This window comes from Monodon monoceros, unplaced genomic scaffold, assembly GCF_005190385.1.
Source record: "Monodon monoceros isolate NGI ecotype Baffin Bay Population unplaced genomic scaffold, NGI_Narwhal_1 Super_Scaffold_8, whole genome shotgun sequence".
In the NCBI taxonomy this organism is placed as follows: domain Eukaryota; kingdom Metazoa; phylum Chordata; class Mammalia; order Artiodactyla; family Monodontidae; genus Monodon; species Monodon monoceros.
In genome coordinates this window covers 50,108,357-50,134,366 of record NW_021703785.1, presented here as the reverse complement: position 1 = coordinate 50,134,366, position 26,010 = coordinate 50,108,357, and the positions used below count along the sequence as shown (strand labels likewise).

The 26,010-nt window shown below is 36.3% G+C and overlaps 1 protein-coding gene across 6 annotated transcripts in view; it reads left to right on the top strand.

Moving 5' to 3' along the window:
• Window positions 1-26,010, top strand: part of ELF1 (E74 like ETS transcription factor 1) — a 104,794-nt gene that overhangs the window by 32,861 nt on the left and 45,923 nt on the right. For 2 of the 6 annotated variants that reach the window (XM_029210334.1, XM_029210333.1), the window contains exon 2: window positions 18,187-18,485. In XM_029210334.1, the coding sequence (XP_029066167.1) occupies window positions 18,414-18,485 (72 nt within the window). In that variant the 5' untranslated portion in view covers window positions 18,187-18,413. Of the gene's footprint in view, window positions 1-14,174; window positions 14,632-17,361; window positions 17,625-18,186; window positions 18,486-26,010 lie in introns of those variants that run through there. The other 4 variants (XM_029210335.1, XM_029210338.1, XM_029210332.1 and 1 more) reach the window with 4 other exon arrangements.

Genomic DNA, 26,010 nt, shown 5'->3' with positions numbered 1-26,010 from the left:
TCCCATTAGTAGAAGAGGAACTCCTAAAGAGCAAGTTATTTGTTACCTCTATCTTTGTGTCTTGTCAGACGATCTGTATACTAGAGTAAAAGTGGCTATTGAGCTATACTACAAATGTGTAGGCACCCCACTCCTGGGGTGTTTGCTTTGTTGGTAGAGGTAAACTTCTCTTTTCACTTTCGTTCTCTTACCCCTGTAGGAATTCAGAGCTCTTCTTTCATTTGTCTTTTAATGTTGAGTAGCAGGATATCAGCTCTTTTTTATCTCCATATTTTGTAGCTTGAGATTGGTTGCCAGCATCAAAACAAACCAAAAAAAAAGCACAACAGTAAACAATATGAATGCCTTCTGGAGTTTTTATGAAGATTGATTTAATAATTTTTATATTAAAAAGCTATCAAAATGATGCACATTGTTAAAAATCTAATAAAAAGCCTTTAGTGAAAAGCAGCCTCTCTACCCCTTCCCACTCTCAGTCCTGCTGCCTAAAGGCAACCCCTTATACAAGTTTTTGGTTTTTTGATTTTTCAAACTTGTATTTTCTTGGATCTATCTTTTTCCAGTCTTCTACCCCATGGAATAGAAGTTCTTCAAGGTAGCAGGAACCAGTGTGACTTTACATGATATAAAGTCATGTAAAGTTCATTTTCTATGTGATAGATGCTCAGTAATACAGTGGTCATTGTATTTGTGCAGAGTTGTATGGTACAGTTTTACAAATCTAAATTAAAGAAAATTGGTTATTTTCTGTGTTTTACAAAACAGTCCTGTAAACAGTGAAACTAGAAAATTTTACAATTAAAACTATAAAAATGAGGTGTTGATTTAATAACTGTTAGTTTATATGCATCTTATTTTTTATACCAAAATACTAAATGGAAGCTGAGTATTGTAATGGAGCAATTCATTATCCTTTTTTCTTTAAAACTGAAATGTGCATGTAGGGGAATGTATAAAACATACACAGTTTAAATGTAATTACATAGTGTTTACCCATGTCACAACAGAAATAGAGCCTGTTTATTAAGATAGAAATCCCCCAGCGGGACTTTCCTGGTGGTCCAGTGGCTAAGACTCCCTGCTCCCAACGCAGCTGGCCCAGGTTCGATCCCTGGTCAGGGAACTAGATCCTTCAGGCCTCAACTAAAGATCCCGCATGCGGCAATGAAGATCCCGAGTGCCACAACTAAGACCCAGCACAGCCAAATAAATAAATATTTAAAAAGAAAAAAAGAAATCCCCCACTCTGCCCATGTTTGTTTCTCCTTAAAAATAACTATTATCCTGATTTTTGTGATAAGCTTTTCTTTATAGTTTTACCCCTTTGAACTTTATTTAAATTGATCACACCATATATATTCTGTAGTGACTTGCTTCTTTCATTTAACTCTATGAGCTTTATCTTACTTAATTTTAATTGCAGTGTAGTATTACATTGTCTGTATCGGAATGTATTTATTCTTTCTTGTTGATGGCAGTAGATTATTTCCAGTTTGGGAACACTCTTGCACATAATTCTTGGAGCATACGTGCAAGCATATGTGAAGAGTTTACAAAGAGTATGGAGAGAATGAATATTTAAGATACTTCAGAGTTTTTCATTATCTTTCCTAGGAACAGATGCCTGCTATTGATGCCTTCCTACCCATTCAGCATCTTACTATGGTGTTTTGCCCTGGGGACTAAAATCTTCCAGGACCCTAAACAAATGGGCAGTTGATGCCTTTAGAGTAAGTTGCAAACATTAGTATATTTGACCACTAAACACTAAGCAGTTTAGCATGCCTGTCATTTATTGACTAGAGTTTAATTAGTTCAAACATAATTTTGAATAAAAAACAAATTTTGATAGGACATTATAATCCCTATTATATACATAAAAATATTATTATTGATATGTATGAAATAAAGGTATAAAAATATAGACAGTTGGGGCAACATCAATTTTAGAATAGTCGGAGGAGATTGGTGAGGGATATATAGAAGACTCTAACTATATTTGACTTTTTTATTCTTAAGAATCTGAAACAAATTATGGAAAAGTGTTAATGTAATGTGAAGCCGGGTGATGGGTATGTCAATGTATTCTTTCTTTGGTTGAACTATTTCATAGTAAATTGTGCTATATAAGGGGTAGTTTATTTTTGCCCCACATTTACATATAACTGAGAAATAATGTTTAATTTGTTGAGGAGTAGAAGTTGATTTAAAAAAAAAGTGAATAAACTCTACATCAGTTAAAAAAAAATCACCATTTCAGTGAAGGAGATTAGGTAGATTCAGAATTAAGTTATAATAGGACCATGTATCTGTCCCACATAACTAACAAGATGGCTCTGGGCATACTTCTTTTTTTAATAAATTTATTTTATTTATTTTTATTTTTGGCTGCGTTGGCTCTTCATTGCTGCGCGCGGGCTTTTTCTAGTTATGGCGAGCGGGGGCTACTCTTCTCTGCGCAGACTTCTCATTGCGGTGGCTTCTCTTGTGGTGGAGCACGGGCTCTAGGCGCGCAGGCTCAGTAGTTGTGGCGCACAGGCTTAGTTGCTCCGCCGCATGTGGGATCTTCCCGGACCAGGGCTCAAGCCCATGTCCCCTGAATTGGCAGGCAGATTCTTAACGACTGTGCCACCAGGGAAGTCCTCTAGGCATACTTCTGATGAGTAAATGATAATTTCCAGTTGAGATCCATTGGAGCTATAGTTTGCTAGAAATAATTTAGTCTTTAGAATCATCACACATTCAAATATTTTTCAAAAACACATTTTAGAACAAAGATTCATAAAACATAATTGATATAGTATTGACTGACACTGATAAACTTTTAAGTAGCTAATACCCCAAATCAGACTTTTACATCTAACCAGATTTATTGCCATAATTAGTGTTTCATCTTGCTTCCTGATGTGGGTGTCATCTTGTTTCCTTAAAATTCTTACTATAATGATAGTAATTCTTGCATCTTTAGTGACTTTTTTTTGTTATAAACTTGATATGGAATCTTTATATAAGATTTCCAAAATTTAATAATGTAAATGTGGGAGTTGTTATAAAAAGGGAAACATAGATCTTAATCCAGTGTTTTGCTTTTGCAGTCATCTCTTGGCTCTCTTTTTTGAGCTCTTTTTCACAGTGTCCGTATAAGTAGTGGCAGGGACAAAGAGGAACAAATGAAAGTAGAAGTCATAGGATTTTATAGTTGGAAGGGTTCTTAAAAGTCATGCAATTCAGGGGGCTCCTGGATTTGTTATTTTTATTATTATGTTCCTTTTCATCCTATATAATTCATTGATTTCATTCAACAATTATTTACTGTCCGTTAGGGAGAATTCTTGATGCTGGGGAGTACAGCAGACAGAGATTTTCTTATGGCAATTTAGAACATATCCATGCTGATGGAACCAATGCCGTATTTTGTGTTTTTGGCCGCACTGTGTGGCATGTGGAATCTTGGTTTCCGGATCAGGGATTGAACCCATGCCCCCTGCGTTTGACGTGCAGAGTCTTAACCACTGGACTGCCAGGGAGGCCCCCAGTGCTGTGTTGGTGGCGGTGTGTAGCCTGTACCTTTTAGGCAAGGTAGAAAAGGTTAGACCCCCAAGCTTCTTGTTAAGATCTCTACACATGGCATTCCTAAGGTGGGCTATAGCCTTTGTTCTGCAGAAGGTCAGAACGCTTTGTGAGAGGCATCACTGAAGATGGGCTGCGTTTTGCATCTTAGATATTTCTGTTTGTTATAATTGAAGCCTAATAATCATGATTTATCTTTCTTTGGTAATAATATTTTTCTAAGCACTGAGTCCTAGCGAATGTTTAACATTCCTTTCCAGGTAATCTTTGTGTTTATTTAGAATTTTATGTCTTAAAGAAGCTTGTTAAAGTATGCTGGAAGAATATATACAGTATTATACTATTTATATAAGGTTAAATATATACCACACAAAACACACATATATTAAAGCATAAAGAAAAAGAATGTGAAGATTTTAGATTTAAATTAGAATAATCTGAATTAACGTTATATGTGTTTTAGTTTGAGAGACAGTTCATATTTAGAAACAGAAATTTGTGTTAAGTTATTTGTTTATTCAGAACATTTTATGGCATGAACTGTTAAGCTGGGTGTTATATTTGATCCTTTCGTCTTTGGATCAGAGACAAATATGTGGGCTGTTATAGGATCATTTATAACCTGTTAGTCTTCCGAATAAACTGAAAGGAAGGTGTACTGTTCGTCTGCACTTGGAAGAATAGAACAGCTGCTCACCATTGTTAGCATATTTGATGGTTGAGAAGTGGTAGACGCCAGGTTCTCTGCAGATGTCCTGAGACTTTTCTGACCATTTTTGAGTGGTTCGACCCAAGCATCAGAGCCAGAGGCTGTGGGAAGGGAGCTAATGTGTAAGGAAATGGACAATTCCCTTAGGGTTCAGGGAGCATTTATTCCCTAGATACTGGGGACAGTTGAGGGTAATACATTTACAAGTAAGAGCAGAAATATACTAAAGATATGCTAGGAAGGCACTAGTAGCTCTTAACACTGTTGAAAAGAATGAACTAGATATTTTCATTGAAAAATACTGAATAAAAATGAAATTGTTTTCCAAGATACTCATTTAAGAAATGTTACTTGCTTTAGGAACATGGTGCCATGTTTAAAGCTGATTATTACATGTATATTAAATTCTCTTTAGGAAAGAAAGACCATAAGATGAGCTTACTTGCAGTAAAATATTGAGTCATTGTGGACATTGACCTAGAGACAAATAGCACTATATATAGCCTGGTGAAATTGTAGTTGTGGTAACTTATAGCTTAGGTAAGAATTGACCAATGGAGAAGATGGCTGTATTGTGCCCAAGTTTTTATGGAATATGACGCATATGAGTGATGAATTGAGGTGATTCTTAGGAATTATTAGTTGGGGAGGCAGCTAGGCATGAAGAAAAGTGAGCATCTCTGTTTTAGTTGTAATTAATTGCAAGCTTGCTTAAAATGACTTAAAACAGTAATAAGTATTCACCTATTGGGAATGGAGTTCTATTTGCTTTGCGTATAGTTGGAGAACATATGTGAATAGATAATGTGAGCCATGTTTTGGATATACTGAGAAGAGAGCAAGGGAGTGGAGGTAGTTTGATTGGGGGGGAACACAAATTGTAATCGGGGAGAAGTGCTCACAAGAAGCCATGGTAAAAATGACCAGAGATCAAAGAGGCAAGGTGTCTGTCCTGCTGTTTTGAGTCAGTTGTTCAAAGTTTTTTTTTGTTTTTTGTTTTGTTTTTTTGTGGTAGTTATCTTTTTTGAGAGGTAAAGGCAGGGTGGGGAGAGCATCTTCTGTCTAGGTGGTCACATGTTATTTACCTAACCAGTTGGGTAAAATAGTTTGGGGGCTGTTCTGTTGTTCAGAGACTTGATTTTTTTACTCACTCATTGTGGTTTTCAAGTCTTAATTTGTAAGGTACTTACTCCTAAGAATACTTCTTAAGAAATCTATTAATAACGAGTCTTCATGTGTGTAATGAACTTAGATCCCAACCTCAGAATACCTTTTTAATTGTTCTGTTTTCATAAACACTCTTTACCAATTCTATCTTATACTTCTGACACCAGGCTTTGATACCTTTTCACATAAACTATTGGACTATTTATAAAACAAGACATAAAGATGTAGCAGAGAAGGCAGGAAATACTTGACGTTTGTATGCCATATCTTGTTCTCTGCTTCCTGTCAGTTAAACCACGATGAGAGGAACAGAGACACAGATGTACAATTGCTGCTCTAATTTCCCATTAGGGAGACCAGTTAGGTATAAAGCTTGTTTCATTAAACTTTTGTCACTTGTTGATTCTAGGCATGTTGTAGTCTTGTTTTGTGTTATATGGGTTGTATGGATCACAATTAGATGTTTGATATAGAAAATATAAAATGTGTTTACTTTTGTGAAATTTTTATAGGTCATAAAAGACTGGCATTCAAATTTGTATCTATGGTATACATGCAATATGAAATGATAAGCTAGTATGTTGGTCTCAAAATTTTGACAAGCATTAATTTATTTTTGTATTTTGGTTTATCAGTATTTTTTAAAACTTTTAGAGCACTTTATGGTTTACAAAGGAAAATCTTACTAGGTACGACTTTAAGATGATGAAAGGAAGGCCACAGAGGTTGACTTATCCAAGAAAATAAAGTTAGTAAATGGCAGGACTAGGATTTGGATGCAGGTCTTCTGATGCTAAATCTTGTGTCCTTTTAGGAAAAGGTTTGTTTTCATTAAATTACTATTTTACCTATTATTCAGTGATTTAACCTTTTAGGTTTTCCTTAGCTTCTTCTATCTGCAATGTCCCCCCAGCAAATAATTACTGAATAATATGGGAGAATAAGCTTTGTAGCCACTTCTGCTACATCTTTTGTCTTAGCTGATAGACTGATTGCCGGTAGCGTCATAGTGTTTCTTCCCTGTCCTCCCTTACCCACTGGTGTCTGGCAGATAGGTCCCTAGTGAGCACTTGTGAAATAAATAAAAGAATGTAGATAGTACTGATATGATTTCTGAAGGCCACCTAGTATATAGGAAAAGATAATACAGGGGGAATTTTCTCTTCTTCCTTCAAGTGTTTATATTTGTGAAGGGAATGCTTTAAAAAAATTCCAGTAAACTTTTTTGGTTGTTGTTAAATTTCAATTAACTCAAAGTCAAATTAAAAATTAAAGTGAAATAGAGGCCCTGAGGTTTGCCTGGAAGAAGTCAGCCATTGGATTTAGCTGTATCTATTTTCACCTCAAATTTTCCCTTCGCCTCTCCTTATGTGCCTACAGATGGTCTGAAAGGTAAGAAATTCTCCCACAACTCTTACTGTCCACTTCGAGTGGGAGAGGTCGCATTTTCTGTGTCTAGTTGCCAGGGATCGAGAGGTAGCTGGAAGTTAGACATGGGAGGAGAGGGGCAGAGTTTCTTCTGTTCATGGGTTGTAAGATAACTGTATTGCGTGACAGTCTCACATTTTTAAAGCAGAATATTTTGAGGGGGAACATCAAGATCACCAGATTAGAAGCCCTTCAAAGGCAGAAGTTTTGGTCTGTTTTGTTCTGTGCTGTATTCCTGCCACCTAGAATAGAGTCTGACATGTTGTAGGTACTCAGTGGAGTGTATGAATAGATGAATGAGCATGAGCTGAAGTCAGACGTGCTCAAACTCTCTCTGAGCATCTTGAGTATTCCTTTGACAAATAGTTACCATGGGCCGTCTGTGTAAGCTGTGGGAGTATGGTGGTGACCATGACAAAGTCCTTTTGCCCTTATTTGGTTGGCTTTGTCAATGCATGGTTATTACTGATATGAAGATTAAATGACAGATATAGCAACATACTGTAGCATAAGGCCTGGCACATGTAAATAGTAGCTATTATTTTCTTATTTATTTCTAATTTGTTATCATCTCTTTCTTAAATTCCTTGAGGATAAGTATCATGGTTTTTTCGTATCTGTGCAAAAACATCAGTGGTTGTAGAGATGTTTAAGAATTACGTAAAGTAGTATATATGTCTTGCTTTATAAATTGTAAAAGCACTTATTAGACACTAAGATATTACCAACAAATGATCACGTAAATGGACCTTATTGTGCTATTGTACAATTTCTGGATGTGTCTTCATGCTAAAGTATTTTTAAAAATCTAATAAGTGCCTGTTATATCTACTAAAGCAACTTTGAATTCTTGAACTTCCAAAGAGTAAGGCAAAGCCATAAAGCAGAAAATACTTCTAACAAAGAGCAAGTTTAATGCAGCTAGACATTTTTACAGGAGTATCTCTCTTTTAAACATCACCCTGGAAGGAAGTAGATTCCTTGAAAGTTGGTGATAGAAGTCTCTATTAAGTGACTAAGAAACTTTCATCTGTCATGGATATCATATCCTTCTTCACTAACTGAATCAGCATCATCTTTTCAAAATACTTAATACTAAATGGCAATATACAATCATCCATAGATGCAGTGAGTTCATATATTTCAAAGTTTCACTGGTATCCAAATGGATGTAGGACAATTTTGATGTTCAATTGAATAACTTGTAAGAAAGGTTATATCGTAATAAGTCATATCTTTTTGAAAATTTTATTTTCCTATTTCTCCCTTCTTCCAATCCTTAGGCAGAGAACAAAAAGTTGAAATAAACTAGTGATTTTTGTTTGTTTTAAATAACTTCCCCACGCCCTGGGTAGTTTAAAAACCATTGTTGAGAATCTCTATTACAAGTAATTAATGAAGAATTTAAGGAGGACAGTATACACATCAGTGGCTAGAAGTTATCAGTGTAGCAGTCAAGCTATGGAATGTTTGTTTAAACTGTCCTCATCATTTTTAGATGGTAGTTACCAGATCCCACTTGCACTGGGCTTTGTAATCTTGGGAGCACACTCTGTTGTTGCAACCGGATATGAAAACCTCCAGGAACTTTGCACTTCTTCTTTCCAAATCAAGCCTAAATTCCACTGCCTGACTTTCAAGACCCTCCGTAATTGGTTTTGCTTTGCTTATTTAACCACATTTTCTACTATTTCCCATTGTCAACTCTTAGCTCTGGTCAGGCTGTTAACTATCTCCAAACTTACTTTGGTAGGTTTTGATTCTCTTTATTCTTCTGTGTCTCAGCCTTCTCTCTGTCTCTCTCTCTGTCTCTCTGTCTCTCTGTCTCTCACACACACACACACACACACACACACACATGCACGCACATATGTACACATGTATGCACATATAAGCAAACATGCACATACACACACTTTCCCTTTCCCTGTGGTCTCTCCACATCCTATGTCACTTTAAGGTTGAGTTTAAGTCCTTTATTGTCTAAAGTGTTCCCTTGATCCATTTGACCATCCCCTTTTCTGAAATGCTACAGTATTGATCAGCTTTATTAGCGTTTAATTAAATGCTAACTTTTGGTGTTCAGTTGTTTTCTCTCTTGGTCTTGTTTCCTGAACTAGATTGTGAGCTTCACAGGAACAAGCCCATGCAGTATCTCTTTGTCTTTCCCACAGTGCTGAGCTGAGGGGAAGTTCACTAAATATTCACCAATTTTTTTTTTTACCACCAAGTCAATCAGTAGACCATGGTTTCTTCTGAAAATGGATGTTGTGGAAGGCCTAAAAATTGAACTGTTCTGTATTATAAATCTTTTTTTTTTTTTTTTTTTTGCCACACCATGCGGCTTGTGGGATCTTAGTTCCCCGACCAGGGATCAAACCCGTGCCCTCGGCAGTGAAAGCGTGGAGTCCTAACCACTGGACTGCCAGGGAATTCCCTGTATTATAAATCTTTATATTACTTGTGAATGATATTTAAATCAACTTAAGATATGTACAATAGGAAGATATAAAGTTACATGTGTAATTTATACTAAGCCCATGCCCCTCCACTTTCTCATCTCTCATCTTGTGGTTTTACTGCTTCTAGTTTTTTTGGTGTCATTGAGTTTAGCATCTTAGGTGAGAGCCAGGTACTTAACGAGGATGATTGTAGGAAGAATCCCATTTTAAGGATCTTGACATGTAGCGCCAGAATCGTTTGATTATATCCAAACTTATTTAAACTAGATTTCTATTATTTAAAGAAGAAAAGGGGTATGCTATGAAATTGGGGATATTCTCGCACATAGTGAGCAGGAAGTTTTGTGCACGAGGATCTTTGAGTCCATCAAACTTGTTGGTGACTTGGGAAAAGGTGAAAATGCTTTGCATCTCTAGAGTTTATATCCTTAAGTCTGGTCCCACTGTGACTTGGAAGAGGCCACTAAAATGCCACAGGTATAAAAGGTTATGATCACCCAAGAAGATGTGGAGAGATCTGGATTGAGCCTATCATTCAGCACAGATGAAGCCTGGGAAAGGGTAGTACATACAGGGTGCTGGGGGGAATTGGGGCAGGGCCGACTTGGGCTTCTTTAATTCGGGGGTGGGGTAAGGGGGCCATGAGAGACTATAAAAAGCAGAAACGCTGGTGTACCTATTTTTGGGATGGGAGTGAAGAGAAGTAAAAAAATTGTGACAGAGGTGTCCTTTTTAAACTTGGTCCGTGAACATTCCCAGTCAGTCTTCTGGTGCAGGTGATCAGATACCCCGTTTTTACAAATGTGACTGGCTGCATTTTTCTCATACCTTTTGGGACATCATGAAGAGCCACTTCAACCCTGTTCATGAATTTGAAGTTTTTCTTATAGGCAGTGGAAGCCACTGCTTAGGTTTTTTTTAAATTAATTAATTAATTAATTAATTTTGGCAGCGTTGGGTCTTTGTTGCTGCACGCGGGCTTTCTCTAGTTGTGGTACATGGGGGCTACTCTTCGTTGCAGTGCGTGGGCTTCTTATTGTGGTGGCTTCTCTTGTTGCGGAGCATGGGCTCTAGGCGCGCGGCCTTCAGTAGTTGTGGCACGTGGACTCAGTAGTTGTGGCTTGCGGGCTCTAGAGCACAGGCTCAGTAGTTGTGGGGCACGGGCTTAGTTGCTCCGCAGCATGTGGGATCTTCCCGGACCAGGGCTTGAGCCCGTGTCCCCTGCATTAGCAGGCGGATTCTTAACCACTGCGTCACCAGGGAAGTCCCTTTTTTTTCTTTTTAATTGAAGTATAGTTGATTTACAGTGTTGCGTTGATTAGTTTTAAGTAGAGAAGTAAGTTGATCATATTTTCATTTTTGGTTAATTACTCCTATTGCGGGGTGAAGAACCACAAGGGGAGCTAGAGTAAAGGTAGTAATGACCCATCAATTGAACACAGAGCTCCTATCACCTAATAATACAACCTGTGGCCATTAAGCTTTTCATGTAACCTTTGATTTTGTTTTCACCTGATGGTGTGTCTCTTCCTAAGAGTGAAACTTCTCATGACAGAGTAACAGTCTTTTCTAGAAGAGTATTGTGCAGTGTGGGAGTTAGAGATGGCAGGAGCTGTGTCCTGTAGCAAAATCCCCTGTGGGACTTCACAGCAACATCCCTGGCTTTTCCCCTTCACTTTGGGCCAGAAGGAAACACTGTTATTGATGGGAATCTGCCATATTCTCAGGTGAGGGAACCATTGGACTAGAGCGTATCTTTTCTCTGATGATAATATTAAACAGGGGAATAAACAACCACAGAAATGAAACAGTTTTCTTGTGAGCTGATTCTTGTTTGTTACAGAAAGGAAAATGTTAACTGCCTGATCAGGTCTTGCTGATAAGCACATTTCAGCATATTTGTGTTCCCGAGCTAGGTGTGTTTTTGTCGGAGTTTAGATTTTGCGTGCTGGAGGGAAGAAAGTTCCTTCAGTCAGTTTATTTGCATAATAAAAACACCAATAAATGACATTTTTGACAATTATCACTTTCAGCCACTTGGGGAAAGTAAATTTTTTTTTTCATGACCAAGGTTAAAAGACTATCTGATTATTGTTGGGTGTTTCTCTTTGGTTTTAAATTCTCTTGTTTTCAGAACATGCTCAGAAAAAGGGTTAATCTTGAGACCACAGGTAAGAACAGGTCTAGGTATGTGATATGGTTTTGCAAGGTGCTACAAATGCTGCCTGAGTGTAATGTGACACCAGGTAGGCCCAAGTGGCCAATGATGGGAAGTGGAGAACAATGTGAAAGAACCGGCCTTTCAGGTCTGGGGAGTGAGTAATTGCAGCCTGTCCTCTGAGTACTGGAACTGTTCTGGGGTGTCAGCAAAAAGGCCAAGCATAGAGAAGTCAGCCTGTTCCCTTAATCATATTGACTTTGTGGGGTTTTTGTTGTTGTTGTTGTTGTTTCACTTTAGCATGGTTGAAGCTAAGGTGAGCGTATTCAGGTTTCCAAGGCCTGCTTTGGCTTTGCATATATCACCAGAATACAAAAAACATCAATTTGTGTTTCATTCACATGGAAATAAAAATATACTTTTGAAAAAGATCTAAGTACTTCACTTCCCCTGCCCTCCCCCTCAGTTTCAGTGAAAGATGCCTAAAGCAGCAGAGCTACTTAAAAGATACAGATGGTTATATATATGGTACTTATATGATTCCAAGAACATATTTTTAAACTTTTTCTACATTTTCTTGAATTCCTTGAATATTTGAAATGAGTTAAAGGTGGTAGTAGAGAAACATTTTCTTTTTGAATTAAGAGAACCCTGAATGCAGTAGGGAATGATTTGCTCCTCTGTGACATTTACTTGTATTTTTTCCTCTTCTATTTTGTGTATAGAGTACATGATTTAGAGAGTGCTATGCAGTGAGATTTATTTTACAATTAGTGTCTTTTTTTGTTTGTTTGTTAACTTATTCAGTAGAAACTGAGGGACTACCCTTGTTGGGGGAGGTTAAAGTCTGGTTACTTAACTGTAACTACATTTTGATGTGTTTATTATTATTTTTTTCTTATCTACAAGTTTTTAGTGTGATAGCAATAGTGTCTTCAAAGAACTAGCAAGAAAAATGTCAATAAAATTTATTTTAAAGTATTTTAATGAGCTATTGTGGTAGCTTTATAAAAAGGCTTACTGATGTTTCCTTTTCACTTTTTTAGGCTGAGTGAAAGGTAAAGCAAGATAGTATGATATGATAGAACTTGGAAACGAACAACAATAGTAAAATTTTAAGATTTAAAGCAATGATAGAAAAATCTAGAAACTCCTCTTTTTCAGTTATTCCACATAAAAATGTGGAAAATGATTTACCAGGTAGCAAATGTGTGTAAGGGATTTCTTATTTGTCCAGATATTCTACTAATGAAAAATACTAATGAAGTTCTATTAATGTAGAGAATTGGGCTGGGAATTGGGGAAAAGTAGAGAATTGTTGCTTTCTTTGTCATTAACTGTCTGTGTGACCTTGGACAAGTCAGACTGGGCTAGGCCCAAATTCTCTTAACTGTTCAACAAATGCATTGTCCTAGGTAGTCCTTACATCTTTTTTAGTTCTAAAAGTGTATGATTCCACACTTTTCAGATTGAGAATGGGCAGACCCTTGGAAGATTGTATAGAATTTATCTTGTTACCACTGACTTATTATTTTCATTTCTGCTGGGAGCTAATATAAAGCATTCTACCATACTAGAAAACAACTGGAAAGGCCTAACTATGGTCTGTTACGGAAGAATTCCATTCATTACAGTTTATGGATTTATTGCTTGCTTCTCATTTCTAACTTGAATAGCTTCTCTTCTCTCACGTTTCTTACTCTATTTTCTTTAATTTTTATTGTATTTCTTCTAGTTTCATGGTTTTTCCAATATACTTCCTGTTCTTACGATGGGTGTATCTGTATGCTGAAAAGGGTGGTTTATCAGGTTACCACTTCATATAAAAATACTTTCCGTTCAGGTACTTGGCATCTGGGGTTACTACATAGTTCTAGTTCTTTAGATACTCCTCGCCTTATAAATACACAAACACACACACACATACACACACACACAGTCTGAATACTTTATTAGAGATAGTCATTCAAATTAAAGGTAGTCATTCAACCACCCATTGCTCTAAGTTGGTGTATTTTACCTTCTTTGGGCCAGAACTGTCTAATCTAAAAACTTGTTCCTCTTTTATTTGATTGGTTCCCTTTGTCAGTTTTCATATTGAGCGTAATGAGTTGGTAGCCTAATAACTTCCAAAGGTTGGCAGTGATTATTTAAAAATATCATTATGAATTAATGGGTTTATAGACCCTTGTGTTTAAAGCCCTTTTGAAGGGAACTTAAATTTGCATTCAATTAGGGATTAGAAGGCAAGTGTGAAAAGTATTAAAAACTGATTTTGACTATCATATGTTTATAATACATGAAATCTTTTATAATAAGTTATATAACAATTAACCATTGAGTTGGTTGTAGTAGCCAGTAATGTGGCTAAGGGTTTTGTATTTACAATCAGTAAATTCATTTTGTTTGGATTAGGGACATAATGGAACTCTGTGTTAAGGGAGCCTTGCCAGACAGGGTGTGGTCCTAACCTTGAAGCAACTGGATTTATCAAACAGGTGCCAAATTTTTAGGCACTGGAGTAGAATTATACTTTTGTTGATAATGCGGCTATAGTGTTCTTTGTTGGAGTCTAGCAAATAGCTGTGGTAAAGGAGACTCCTAGGGAGTATGGAAATGAGACTTAAGGAATAATTTGTTATCTGGCAAGCATGTGTTACATATCTCTTGCACTGTACATAGATTATAATGAAGCTAATGTTTATTGAGTAAAATTTATATGCCAAGCATTCTGCACATACATTCGCATCTCGTCTTCACAGAAACTCTAGATGTTGGTGTTGTTATGCCCATTTTACAGAATGAGAAAACTGTGGCTTATACCTATTTTGCAGAAAGAAGAGACTGACACTAAGTAAGTAACTTGTCCAAAGTCACAGTGCAGAAGATTCAAACCCAAGTGGTCTGATCCCAGAGCCTGTGCTCCTAACCGTTTCGCTTGAGCTACTACTTTACCTTAAATTTGAAGCTTGGTTTGGCAATAAGCGGTGAGGACCTCATTGATGAGACATTCCTTTGGCATGTCTCCTTGAAGAATAAGAATATGGTCCTTACCGAGTTGAAAGATATGACAGCCAGCTTGGGGAGTTTTTATTATTTGGTGGATTCCCAATTGGATGACTGCACAAAACTGTGAAGTAAGTTAACTGTCTGTGTCTTTGTGTTGAATTAATAGTTTTCACTTTTTACTTGTTATTTTATAAAGACTAAGTGACACTTTGAAAATGAAATATGTTTGGGAACTATTAATACAGCAAAGTGTTCCTGAATATAATACATATAGCTAATGGTTAGTGATTCAACCCAATTTTTAAATTTCCTGAAGACCTTATAATTTTGTTAGAGTAGAAAAAAGGCCTCTGCTTTACGCTGAGTACCCATGTTTTTTCCACACTAGAGCAGATTTGAGGAGTAAAATGATAAGTTTAGTTTTGGACACGTTGTAGACATGTTGACTGTGAGGAGCACTGACACGGACTTATCCAGTAGACAGTTTAGTGAGTGGATTTGGACATCGGGAGCTGAACTAGAGAAGGAAGTTTGTTTTTTCTAATTTGATATATGTATTTACTTAGAAACCTGTGTTCTAGGGAATTCCCTAGCATGGCAGTTCAGTGGTTAAGACTCCGTGCTTCCACTGCAGGGGACACGATTTCCATCCCTTGCCGGGGAACTAAGATCCTGCAAGCTGCACGGTGCGGCCTAAATAAATAAATAAGAAGAAGAAAACCTTAAAAAGAAAAAGAAACCTGTGTTCTGAACTATTACAGCATAAAGGATTTGGGTAGATTTAGAGGCTGTGTATTGTAGTCATGGACAGAGTCCTGATTGAGGAGATGAAGATTCTAGTTATAATTCTGTTAATGCTTTCAGATTGTGAGACCCTGGACACAGAACTCAGTTTACTCATGAAAAATTGAATCATTGATCTAGGTGTCCAGTCTCATCTCTTGCTGAAAAAATTTTAATACACTGAGGCTGTGTTACTTAAGTACCTCTAATATGTAAGGGTGGTACCTCTGGATCAGGAATTAGAAAAATTCTTCCCAAGAACCACCTTGGTGCCGTAGGCTGTATAACTACTCAGAGAAGAGGAAGAGCAGTGGGATAGAGTCAAAGAAGACAGAGGGTCAGAGGCCTAATGAAGCCAATAAAATAATGCAGGAGCTTTCCTTTACTTACACATTTTCAGTTTATGAACTTCTATATAGAAATGTACAGAGTAAAGGTATCTCTTCCTATCCTAACAAAGGCTTAGTGATCATGGGCTGTCATTTCAGTTTCGGTTGATTACTGTTGGTTCCTAGTGTGTACTGTAAGATATAGGTATGTTGATTGCTTGTCCTTATTTTTGAGACTAAAAAAAAACATTTATTAAAGAACAGTAGCACTGTGGAAGTGCTAGTAAGAAAAGGTTTGTGACTGCAATGGAAAAGAAAGTGAAACTTTACACAGATGTGTTCACACTGGTCATTGGGACAGTGTCACCTTTGTATTTATGAATAAATGGATTTTGGAATAGTCTTTTGGAATCTAACCTTTTACAGAGAAACTTTTCTGTCAGGAAACGTCCCTTGATTCTGGTTATACTTTCTTACTGTGGTTCTTTAAGTTTAGAATAATGATTTCCGTCTTATCAAAAGTATTACAGTAATTCTTTCAAAGAACATACATAGAGCTTAAATATCTATGATAGATTTTCAAAACAATATCTGTCATTAATATTATCCTTTTTATTATTAGTATTATATTATTATCATTAATATAATCCTTTTTATTTTTATTACCAAACCGCAGAGGTTTGGTAGGTACAGAAGAAACTTTAGACAATGGTTATTTACCCAGAGAAGTTTTGCTCTAATTATTTTGGTGCCTGGTACATAGCTTTGCAAACAATAGATACTGAAACACGTACTCAGTTGAATTAGGGGGACGTAATTTTCAAGTGTGAGAAGTGTACAGTTAGTGCTAATTTGGTGGTAGGGGCAATAAGTACTGTATTTTTGAAGGCCCATGTAGGTCAAGGCATAGAGGTTGGGAGGCTCTGTGAAAGAAATGGGACTTGAGCATTGAAAGATAGAGAAGATGGGAATGGGTACTGAGAAGTGGGAGGGGAATTCCAGGGATGGGGAATAGTAGAAGTTGAAAATGGAGGTAAGAATGAATGTAGTTTGTGTGGAGGACCTAGGAAGGAAAGCCTAGTACAGAAGAATTGGGTGAGAGTTTAAAGGAAAATATTGTATGTATGTTTTATGTTTCTATGTCTGTCTGATGAATTTTGGTCAAAGTACTTTCCCCCGCACCAGACATGGTGCAGTACTCAAAAACTACCTAAATAGTAGTGCTAAAAATACTTTCCCAGTGTTGGAGTTGAAGTCTTTATTAAAAGAGATGGAGTGGGTGTGGGAAACTGCTGGGTTAGAATTTAGTGAGTAGAAATATTGAATTGAATTGAATTCTTAACTTTTTTTTTTGATTTCCTGTTAGGGAAAGCACAGGCATCCATGATGACCCCCTAGAGTCTGCAACATATACGAAATTGGCTTTACTGAAATTAGGAAAATGAGTATGTGATTTAGCTAACGCATACTGGCTGGATTTAAGTTTTCAGGGAAACTGATTCACAAGATCAGCTTCATTCCTGAACTTGTCTCTTTAAAATTAAAATTGTAAATGCTGTTTCAAAGAACTAGGTGTTATTTAATGTGCTTATTTTTATGTCTTTGTCTTTTCATGTCGTATTTATGGCCATAACCATATGAAGCAATATTTAATAAAATTGTGATAAACTTTTAATTTCCCTTTACTTTTGTTAGTAGTGGTAACTTTAAAAAAAAATATTGTTAAATATGCAAACATCTTTGGCAGGCACTCTTTAAAGCTTTTCTCCCTCTGCTGCGAAATTGTTTTCACTCTTAAGTTGCGTTTCTGTTTTTCTATTGTAAAGTGCACTTCTTTGCATGTTCTAATTTGCCATGACGTGGTCAAGTGCTGTTTCCTTCCTGTTGCTTGCAAGCCTGTGCTAGAGATAAGGATACATTTCAGTGCATTAAAAAAGAAGCCACCGAAGACAGGCTTAAGCATGGTAAAGCATTCTACTTATCAGAAACCTTTTTAAAGAACAGAAAGAGTGAGCTTTATTTGTGCTTATTTTTAAAAGCTCTTAAAATAGCACTATTAAACTTTAAATGTATTAGACAGATTTTAAATCCTTATGTATATTAGGCCTAACAAGGATACTGTCTGAATGTTTCTATTAAGGCAAAAATATATGTTATGAAATTACTCATGGAGTAGGAATTCCTATGTGTGTGGTTTGCTAGGTTAGTAGGAAGAAGGAAATTGTTTATATATGCTTTATTACAATTACAAAAACCTAGTTATGGCCGGGTAGATTTTTTTTTTTTTTTAATAAATAGTACTTTGTAGTTTAATGGGGGTTCGGGTGGGGGGGAGAATGGCTTCAATTTTCAGTAATGAGAGGTGATCTTATCTTAGCAGGAATGAAATCTTAAAAGAAAATATATGTCTAGTTTTTTTTTTAAAAAAAACAACAACCCTGTATTCACTAGTCATGTTGGTTTTGTTTAAAAACATTAACAAAAAAATGCTTTGGAGACATTGCTGTCTGTATTAACTGTTATATTCAAAATAGTATGATTGCTTTCTCATAACTAACTTATGTTTTTCAGGTCAAGAAGTTCTAGAGAAGAAAAATTTCAGAAAAATGGCCTCAATTTAAGTAAAATCCCAGTGAACCAAGGAAATTTGAAGCACCTTCCTTAAAGAAAACCTGGTATACAGTAACTTCACAGACTTAGCTTGGGTTGTTTACACAAATTGGTCACTGGACTCTGCTGCCTGGTACTTGAACCTGTTTGGAATTTTTCTCATGTGGATCTAAGGGGAATGCTTTATTATGGCTGCTGTTGTCCAACAGAACGACCTAGTATTTGAATTTGCTAGTAACGTCATGGAGGATGAACAACAGGTATGAATGAGACTTAGAGAAAATTGGATTTTTATAAATTTATTATTTTACTTTTTCTATTTGTCTCAAAATTATTTCCTTTAAAAGACAGTAGGAGAAACTTTATTAATGTAAAAATTTAGATATTAAAAATGTGGAGGTAATGTGATTTTATGTGTTAAGTACTAGTTAATTCATTAAGAAAGAATCTTATCCTTAGCTTTGATGTGGTAACAAGGATATAATACTTTTGGGGTTAGCTTGTTTTTCTGTAAAATGAGACTTAACAGGAAATACCTTAAGTAATTATTTCAGAGTACTTTGAAAAGTTCTAGATGACATACTGACAAGACATGTAAATTTTTCTTAGGACTGGTGATTGTAATAGTTGCTTGCAATTACACAGTTTTAATATATGTGGTTAATTAAGATTTATAATCCTGGACTATTCCTTCAAGGGGATGGAAAGATGTTAGCAGTCTCATTATCAGACATCATTTCGGTCCAAAGCATGTGACTCTGAGGAAGTTACTTAGCTTCTCTAGATCCCGATTTCATCATCTGCTGAATGAAGGGATTGAACTGAAGAATTTCTAAACTGGCTTTCTTTTATTGAATTTATACAAGATGTGTAAATTACTATTTCTAGAGTGTATGAAAGAGCCAAGAGATAATGAGAAAAGGACTGAGTTAATTCTGGTCTCCTCCCTCCCCACGAGAGGTTCTTGGGACTTCATAATTTACTTCATTTTGAACAGGTTATTTGGGAATGTAAGACGTGATGTGAGAGAAATCATGTGTTAGAAAGATTCATTGTACTGGGAAAAATATTTTGAGGGCTAGTAGACTTAAAATAGTCTAATAAAGTTGATTTAAATATTGAAATAAGCCTAATCCTAAATATCTAACTTTAATAGGCCAATTATAATGTATCATGCTTTTATTCTAGGTGATTCTTACTTTTGGCAGGGTATTGTAATTTCTTAGTTCTTTGTATTGTACTGTTGAGTGAAGAGACAGAATAAAACATTTATAAATCTACAAACGGTGAGAATTTCGATTAAGGTGCTGTAAAATCAAGGTGAGCTTTGGCTAGGGAGGAAAAAAGTGTGAGGGAGAAGATTGCATCCCAATTAAAAATAGTTTATGGATTTAATCTAGGGACAATAGAAAAGACATTTTAGAAGGAGAAAGTGTTTTGAATTTGTTTTAAAACAGTATGTTTCTGTATACGTTAAGGTTTGAAAACCGTGTGTTTACTGTGCAGCCCTCGAAGATGAAACATGTGGTGAGGTTTGTTCTTGGGATGTGGCCACAGGGGACAGAGCTCTAAGCTGCTCACTGGTATATGCTTCCAGTGCACTGGCTTTGACACTCTTTAACCATAAGAAATACGTTTTACATCATGGTGCAGCATTCATACATGTATCTATATAGGCTTAGAATAAGTTTTCCAAGACAGTACCTACCCTTACCATCTGTGATGTACTTAGTTTAACTTGCAGAGGTTATTAATGACTTTGGATAGGGAGATGCATTAACATCACAATGCACGTATATATATTTTCTTATTTATTTATTTATCTATTTATTTATAAAAAGTTATTTATCGTTTATCTAACAAAATGAATATGTATTAGTTTTTTCAGATATTATTATAAGGACTTAACAAATGTGAAACATGGGGCAAATACTATCATCCCTATTTTACAATGAGGAAATTGAGAGAATAGATAGGTTGAGTGACTTACCCGAAGTCATACATACAGTTGGTAAATATTGGAGCTACAGCTTGAACCCAAGCAGTTTGACTCTCACTAATGATGTTGAATACTCTTGCCATGATGTACAGTGATTGTACTATATTATAATCAGTTGGCCAGGTTTAGGGTTTTTCCAACTGTGGCCATGAGCACAGCAAACTTAACTTGATGCTTGCAGGGGTAGATCCAGTAGTGTCAGATTTATTAGCATCTTATCTATTAAGTAGATGTAGCTCTACTTTGTTGTTTTTTGTTTCCTTAAATTTGTTTTTGGTATAAAAGTCATAGCATGCCAATTATAAAACAAGTCATCTAATAGAAAAAGAAAGTAAATAGTGAGAGTCTCTTTTCACTTACTGTCCCTAATCCTGTTCTCCCCAGAAGATACCAGTATTGACTATTTGATGTGTAATTTTTTGGACAAAGGCCTAAACAAAAGAACAATATACATACATACCAACCTATATACACAGGTTGTTTTTAAGATACAAATGAAAGAATGTAATATCTTTTTTGTGACTTATTTTCACTTAATGTATTATAAATATTTGTGTGTTTGTATGCCGGCTCTGCATCATTTATTTTTCCACATGGTGGATGGATTATAATTTATTTTACCAGTATTTGATCATGGGCAATTGGCTATTCCCACTAGTTTGCTAATATATTATAAATGAATATCCTTGTTTGGGAGGCAATAGACCTATAATGGTTAAGAGCTCAGATATTGGAGTCAGAGCACCTGGATTTGAATCTTTGCTCCACTACTTATTATCTCTGTGACCTTGGTCAAGTTACTTAACCTCCCTGTGTCTTAGTTTCCTTACCTGCAAAACAGGGATCATAATAACAGACTTGATATTGTAGTTAGGGTTGTGACAATTAAATGTGTTGATGTATATAAAGTTCTTAGAACTGTGCCTGGCACATAGTAATATTTACTGAGCGCTGTCATTTTATTACTTCACGCGCACGCGCATGAAGTGTGTAGTGTATCTTTGTACACTTGTATGACTATTTCTGTAGTAAATTTTTAAAAGTAGAATTACTGAGTTTACTAAAAGTATATTCAAAAAACTGTATCAGTTTCTACTACCACTAACAGTATATTTCTCAAACCGTCACTAACAGAAATCCTTTTTTTGTTCAGTCTTTTGGGTGAAAAAAATTACATTAAAAAAATTACATTTTACCATTTAATTTGCATTTTCTTGACTACTAGTATTGAGGTTGTGGGATTGTTCCATTAGCTTTATTTATTGTTGATTTGAATTTTCTTTGAATTAATAATATCCTTTTGCCTGGTAGGAGTTCTTTATACATTATGAATTTACATCAGTGTCATTGTCTTCTAATTCACTGTACAGTTAATGGTTAACTCTCTTTTTATGACATGTGATGCAGATATTTTGCCCCAATCTGGTACTGTCTTTTAACAATATGATATCTTGTGCCCTATAGAAATTTTAAATATTTATGTCATAAAATTTACCAGGTTTTTTGGTAATTTTCGTTTAGGAAAGCTTTTCTTACCCCTAAAACTATTAAATATTCTCTTATATTTTCCTCTAGTATATTTTATAGGTTTAACTCCTTAGTCCATATGAAATCTACTTTTTAAAAAAAAATTAATTTTATTTATTTTTGGTTGTGTTGGGTCTTCGTTGGCTGTGTGTGGGCTTTCTCTAGTTGCGGCGAGCGGGGGCTCCTCTTGGTTGCGGTGCGTGGGCTTCTCACTGTGGTGGCTTTTCTTGTTGCAGAGCACAGGCTCTAGGCTAGTGGGCTTCAGTAGTTGTGGCTCACGGGCTCTAGAGCGCAGGCTCAGTAGTTGTAGAGTATGGGCTTAGTTGCTCCGCGGCATGTAGGATCTTCCTGGACCAGGGCTCGAACCTGTGTCCCCTGCATTGGCAGGTGGATTCTTAACCACTGCACCACCAGGGAAGCCCTGAAATCTACTTTTGTAGGATGTGAGGTATAGGGCTCTGACAACTCTCCTCTCCCACAAATGGGGATATTGGCCCTTCACCATTTATTGAGTGTTTTATGATTTCCACACTTAGACTGCTGCCTCTGTTGTATACTAAATAACCATATGTATAGACTTTAGTTTTGAACTTGCCCTAGTGTGTTTTATTCCATTTACCTGTTTTGTATTGTGCCAATCTCACATTGCTTTCATTAGTATCACTTCATAGATTTGATACCTGATAAAGATATTCTTCCCCCCTCCAAAATTGGGATAGAGTTTTGAATGAATTTTAGAACTGACTTGTTAAGTTACATAACTCTGTTGGGATTTTGACTTTTCAAAGTTAAGAAGTATTTGTATCTTTAAAATAATTTGTTCTGTTTTATGATCCTATATTGGTTTAATTGGTTGGTCTTTATAAAATCACTGTTTGAAGGTATCAGATTAGAATGTATTTCCTGTTTTTAGTTATGGTCTGTGGTTGTTAATGCAGTCGTCTAAAGAAACTGACACCATTAATGTGTGGTTTCCACCACTTTGATCATTTTCCCTTATATCAATTCGTACTCTTTTCAGAATTGCTTGGAAGAACTTTAGGCAGGAATGAGGAGAGGGGTGTTGGAAAAGAAATATCAATATTGTTATTTCTGACAAGCCATTTAGAAGTCTGTTCTTGCTATCCATTCCAAACTGGGCCCATTTGTAGGTGAGAGCGAGGTACTTCTGTGGGAGAGCAACACTGTCAGTATTGAATTACAGTATACTTTTATTTGAAAGTGCCTTGGTTTGACCTTATTGAACAGGTATGTTTGCCTGGTGAATGTATGAGATAAAAAGAAAGCTGAAGGTTGTGGACCTAAGTATCTAAAGAGGAGGAAACTTGACTATATGCTCAAATATTCCAGAAGTTAATTGAGTGAAAAACAGCTGTTACTTTAATACTTTTTATAATTTTGATATATCATTACACTATATGTTTTTTCAGTTGTTGGTTCTAAAAGTAGAACTTAGCAAATCATAGTTATTTGTGCTTAACGGACTTAGCTCACTAGGGAGAACCTTGGTGGCATGCTAGGGAAAGTAAAAAAAATATTTTTATAGAATCCCGTCCCAATGTAAGAAGGTGGTCTTATGACTTTCATTCTTAGGGTGTAAATTGGCTCACTCTGCTGATTCCTAGAAGCTAAAGTGTAAACTGCTGTCTTTTCACCAAGCTGCCCGTTAATTCTCATTCAGTGTTTGGCAATCACTACCCAGTGTAACAGAGGTCAGCACAGAGTGCTGTGGATACAGAGAAAGGAGCCTTATGACGGCACTGCAACTTTGGGAAAGCTTCACCGTGGAAATTACATTTGAACTGAACCTTGAGGGAAGATCCAGTTTGCCTGACAGATGAAGAGGAGGAAGTGTTTCAGAACAGTGGACTGTACCAGAAGTTTTGATGTATTTCTCTTGACTATAATCAAACTAAACACCTTAACTTACGGTTAGAAGCTTTTCATAGTGTGACTGTTTCATGCTCTTTTCTTTCTTGTACTACATTAGTTTTGCCAGCCTACTGTATGATTTTCCCAAATGCTTTTCTGCTTCCCCACTGTTTGATCTTCCACATTCATACCTGTTACCTGTTTAAGTTCTAATCATCTTTCAAGATTTTAGGACAGAACCTACTTATTCCAGGAACTTATCCTAAAATCATCCCTTCAGGAATTAACAACTTTATCCTGTTATTCCTACATGACTTAATGTCATTATCATACATTTGCCCGTTAAATTTTTATATATACATTATTAATTTCCCAGATAAATGCTAAACTACTTGAAGAAAGGGTTGCCTCCCCCCCTTAATATTCCCCATGCCTTTAACATAATTTATCATATATTTATTGGTTGAATCCTCGTAAAGTTTCTTCTTCCTTCTCTTAATCTTGTTGGTAAAATGGTGTGGGACCTATATCTGTTCAGTTATGGCCCTTATTACATCAGAAGCCCTTTCTTTTGGTTTGTTTGTTTTGCTTTTGTTTTGTTAACATCTTTATTGGAGTATAATTGCTTTACAAAGGTGTGTTAGTTTCTGCTTTATAACAAAGTGAAACAGCTACACATATACCTATATCCCCATATCTCTTCCCTCTTGCGTCTCCCTCCCTCCCACCCTCCCTATCCCACCCCTCCAGGTGGTCACAAAGCACTGAGCTGATCTCCTGTGATATGCGGCTGCTTCTCACTAGCTATCGATTTTACATTTGGTAGTGTATGTATGTACATGCCACTCTCTCACTTTGTCCCAGTTTACCCTTCCCCCTCCCCGTGTCCTCAAGTCCATTCTCTAGTAGGTCTGCGTCTTTATTCCTGTCTTGCCCCTGGGTTCTTCATGACCACTTTTTTTTTTTCCCCCATACAGGTCCATCCACCTCACTACAAATAACTCAGTTTGTTCCTTTTTATGGCTGAGTAGTATTCCATTGTATATATGTGCCACATCTTCTTTATCCATTCATCTGTCGACAGACACTTAGGTTGCTTCCATGTCCTGGCTGTTGTAAATAGAGCTGCAGTGAACCTTGTGGTACATGACTCTTCTTGAATTATGGTTTTCTCAGGGTATATGCCCAGTAGTGGGATTGCTGGGTCATATGGTAGTTCTATTTTTAGTTTTTTAAGGAACCTCCATACTGTTCTCCATAGTGGCTGTATCAATTTACATTCCCACCAACAGTGTAAGAGGGTTCCCTTTTCTCCACACCCTCTCCAGCATTTATTGTTTGTAGAGTTTTTGATGATGCCCATTCTGACTGGTGTGAGGTGATACCACATTGTAGTTTTGATTTGCATTTCTCTAATGATTAATGACGTTGAGCATTCTTTCATGTGTTTGTTGGCAATCTGTATATCTTCTTTGGTGAAATGTCTATTTAGGTCTTCTGCCCAGTTTTGGATTGGGTTGTTTGGTTTTTTTGATATTGAGCTGCATGAGCTGCTTGTAAATTTTGGAGATTAATCCTTTGTCAGTTGCTTCATTTGCCAGTATTTTCTCCCATTCCATCAGAAGGCCTTTGAATGAGAGGTGATATCCTGCCCCACAACTCTCTTGACTACAGTACTTTTTTTTTCTGGGACCTGTGTGTCCACATTCTCACTTAGTGCATGGGCAGTATGGCATGTCACTGCAATTCCAAGACCAGAAACAAATATTCATGGAGTTTTTTTCTTGAAAATTTATTTAGAACTATTGTGTTAAATGTGTTTAGTGAAAACTACCTCAAATAACTTAAGATTTGTTATTGAAATAATCAGTAAGTAAATATCCATTTAGAGTTTTCATGTTTCTTGGGAGACTCGTTCAAGTTGTAGAGAGGGAGTTTTTGACATGGTTGTATCTTGAGAACGAGGTTGTATTTTGTAGACTGAGAAAAATATAGATCACATCAACCTGCCATTTTTTAGCTGAAATGGTAAAATTCTGTTAGGCCAGGGAGTTAGTGTACCTTAGAGTAGAAGGAATGTGTTGACAGCACCAGTTCTGTGTGTAACAGCACCAGTTCTGTGTGTAACAGCACCAGTGTTGTGGAGACAGGAAGTTGGAATGATGCTACTAACCTGTGCGTGGACATGGTAGAGCCTCTGTTATTTACATACAGTTCCAGATTATATTGACCAGTCTATCTGTTCCTGTTGTCCTCATTCTTAATTTTGCCAGGTCAGATTTATCAGACCCATTAAAAGTTTGACCATCTGTGAAACTAACATACAGAGATTGCTTGTTTCTTTTCTGTACATTTGGAAAAGCCTTCATCAAAGGAGTTATGCTATA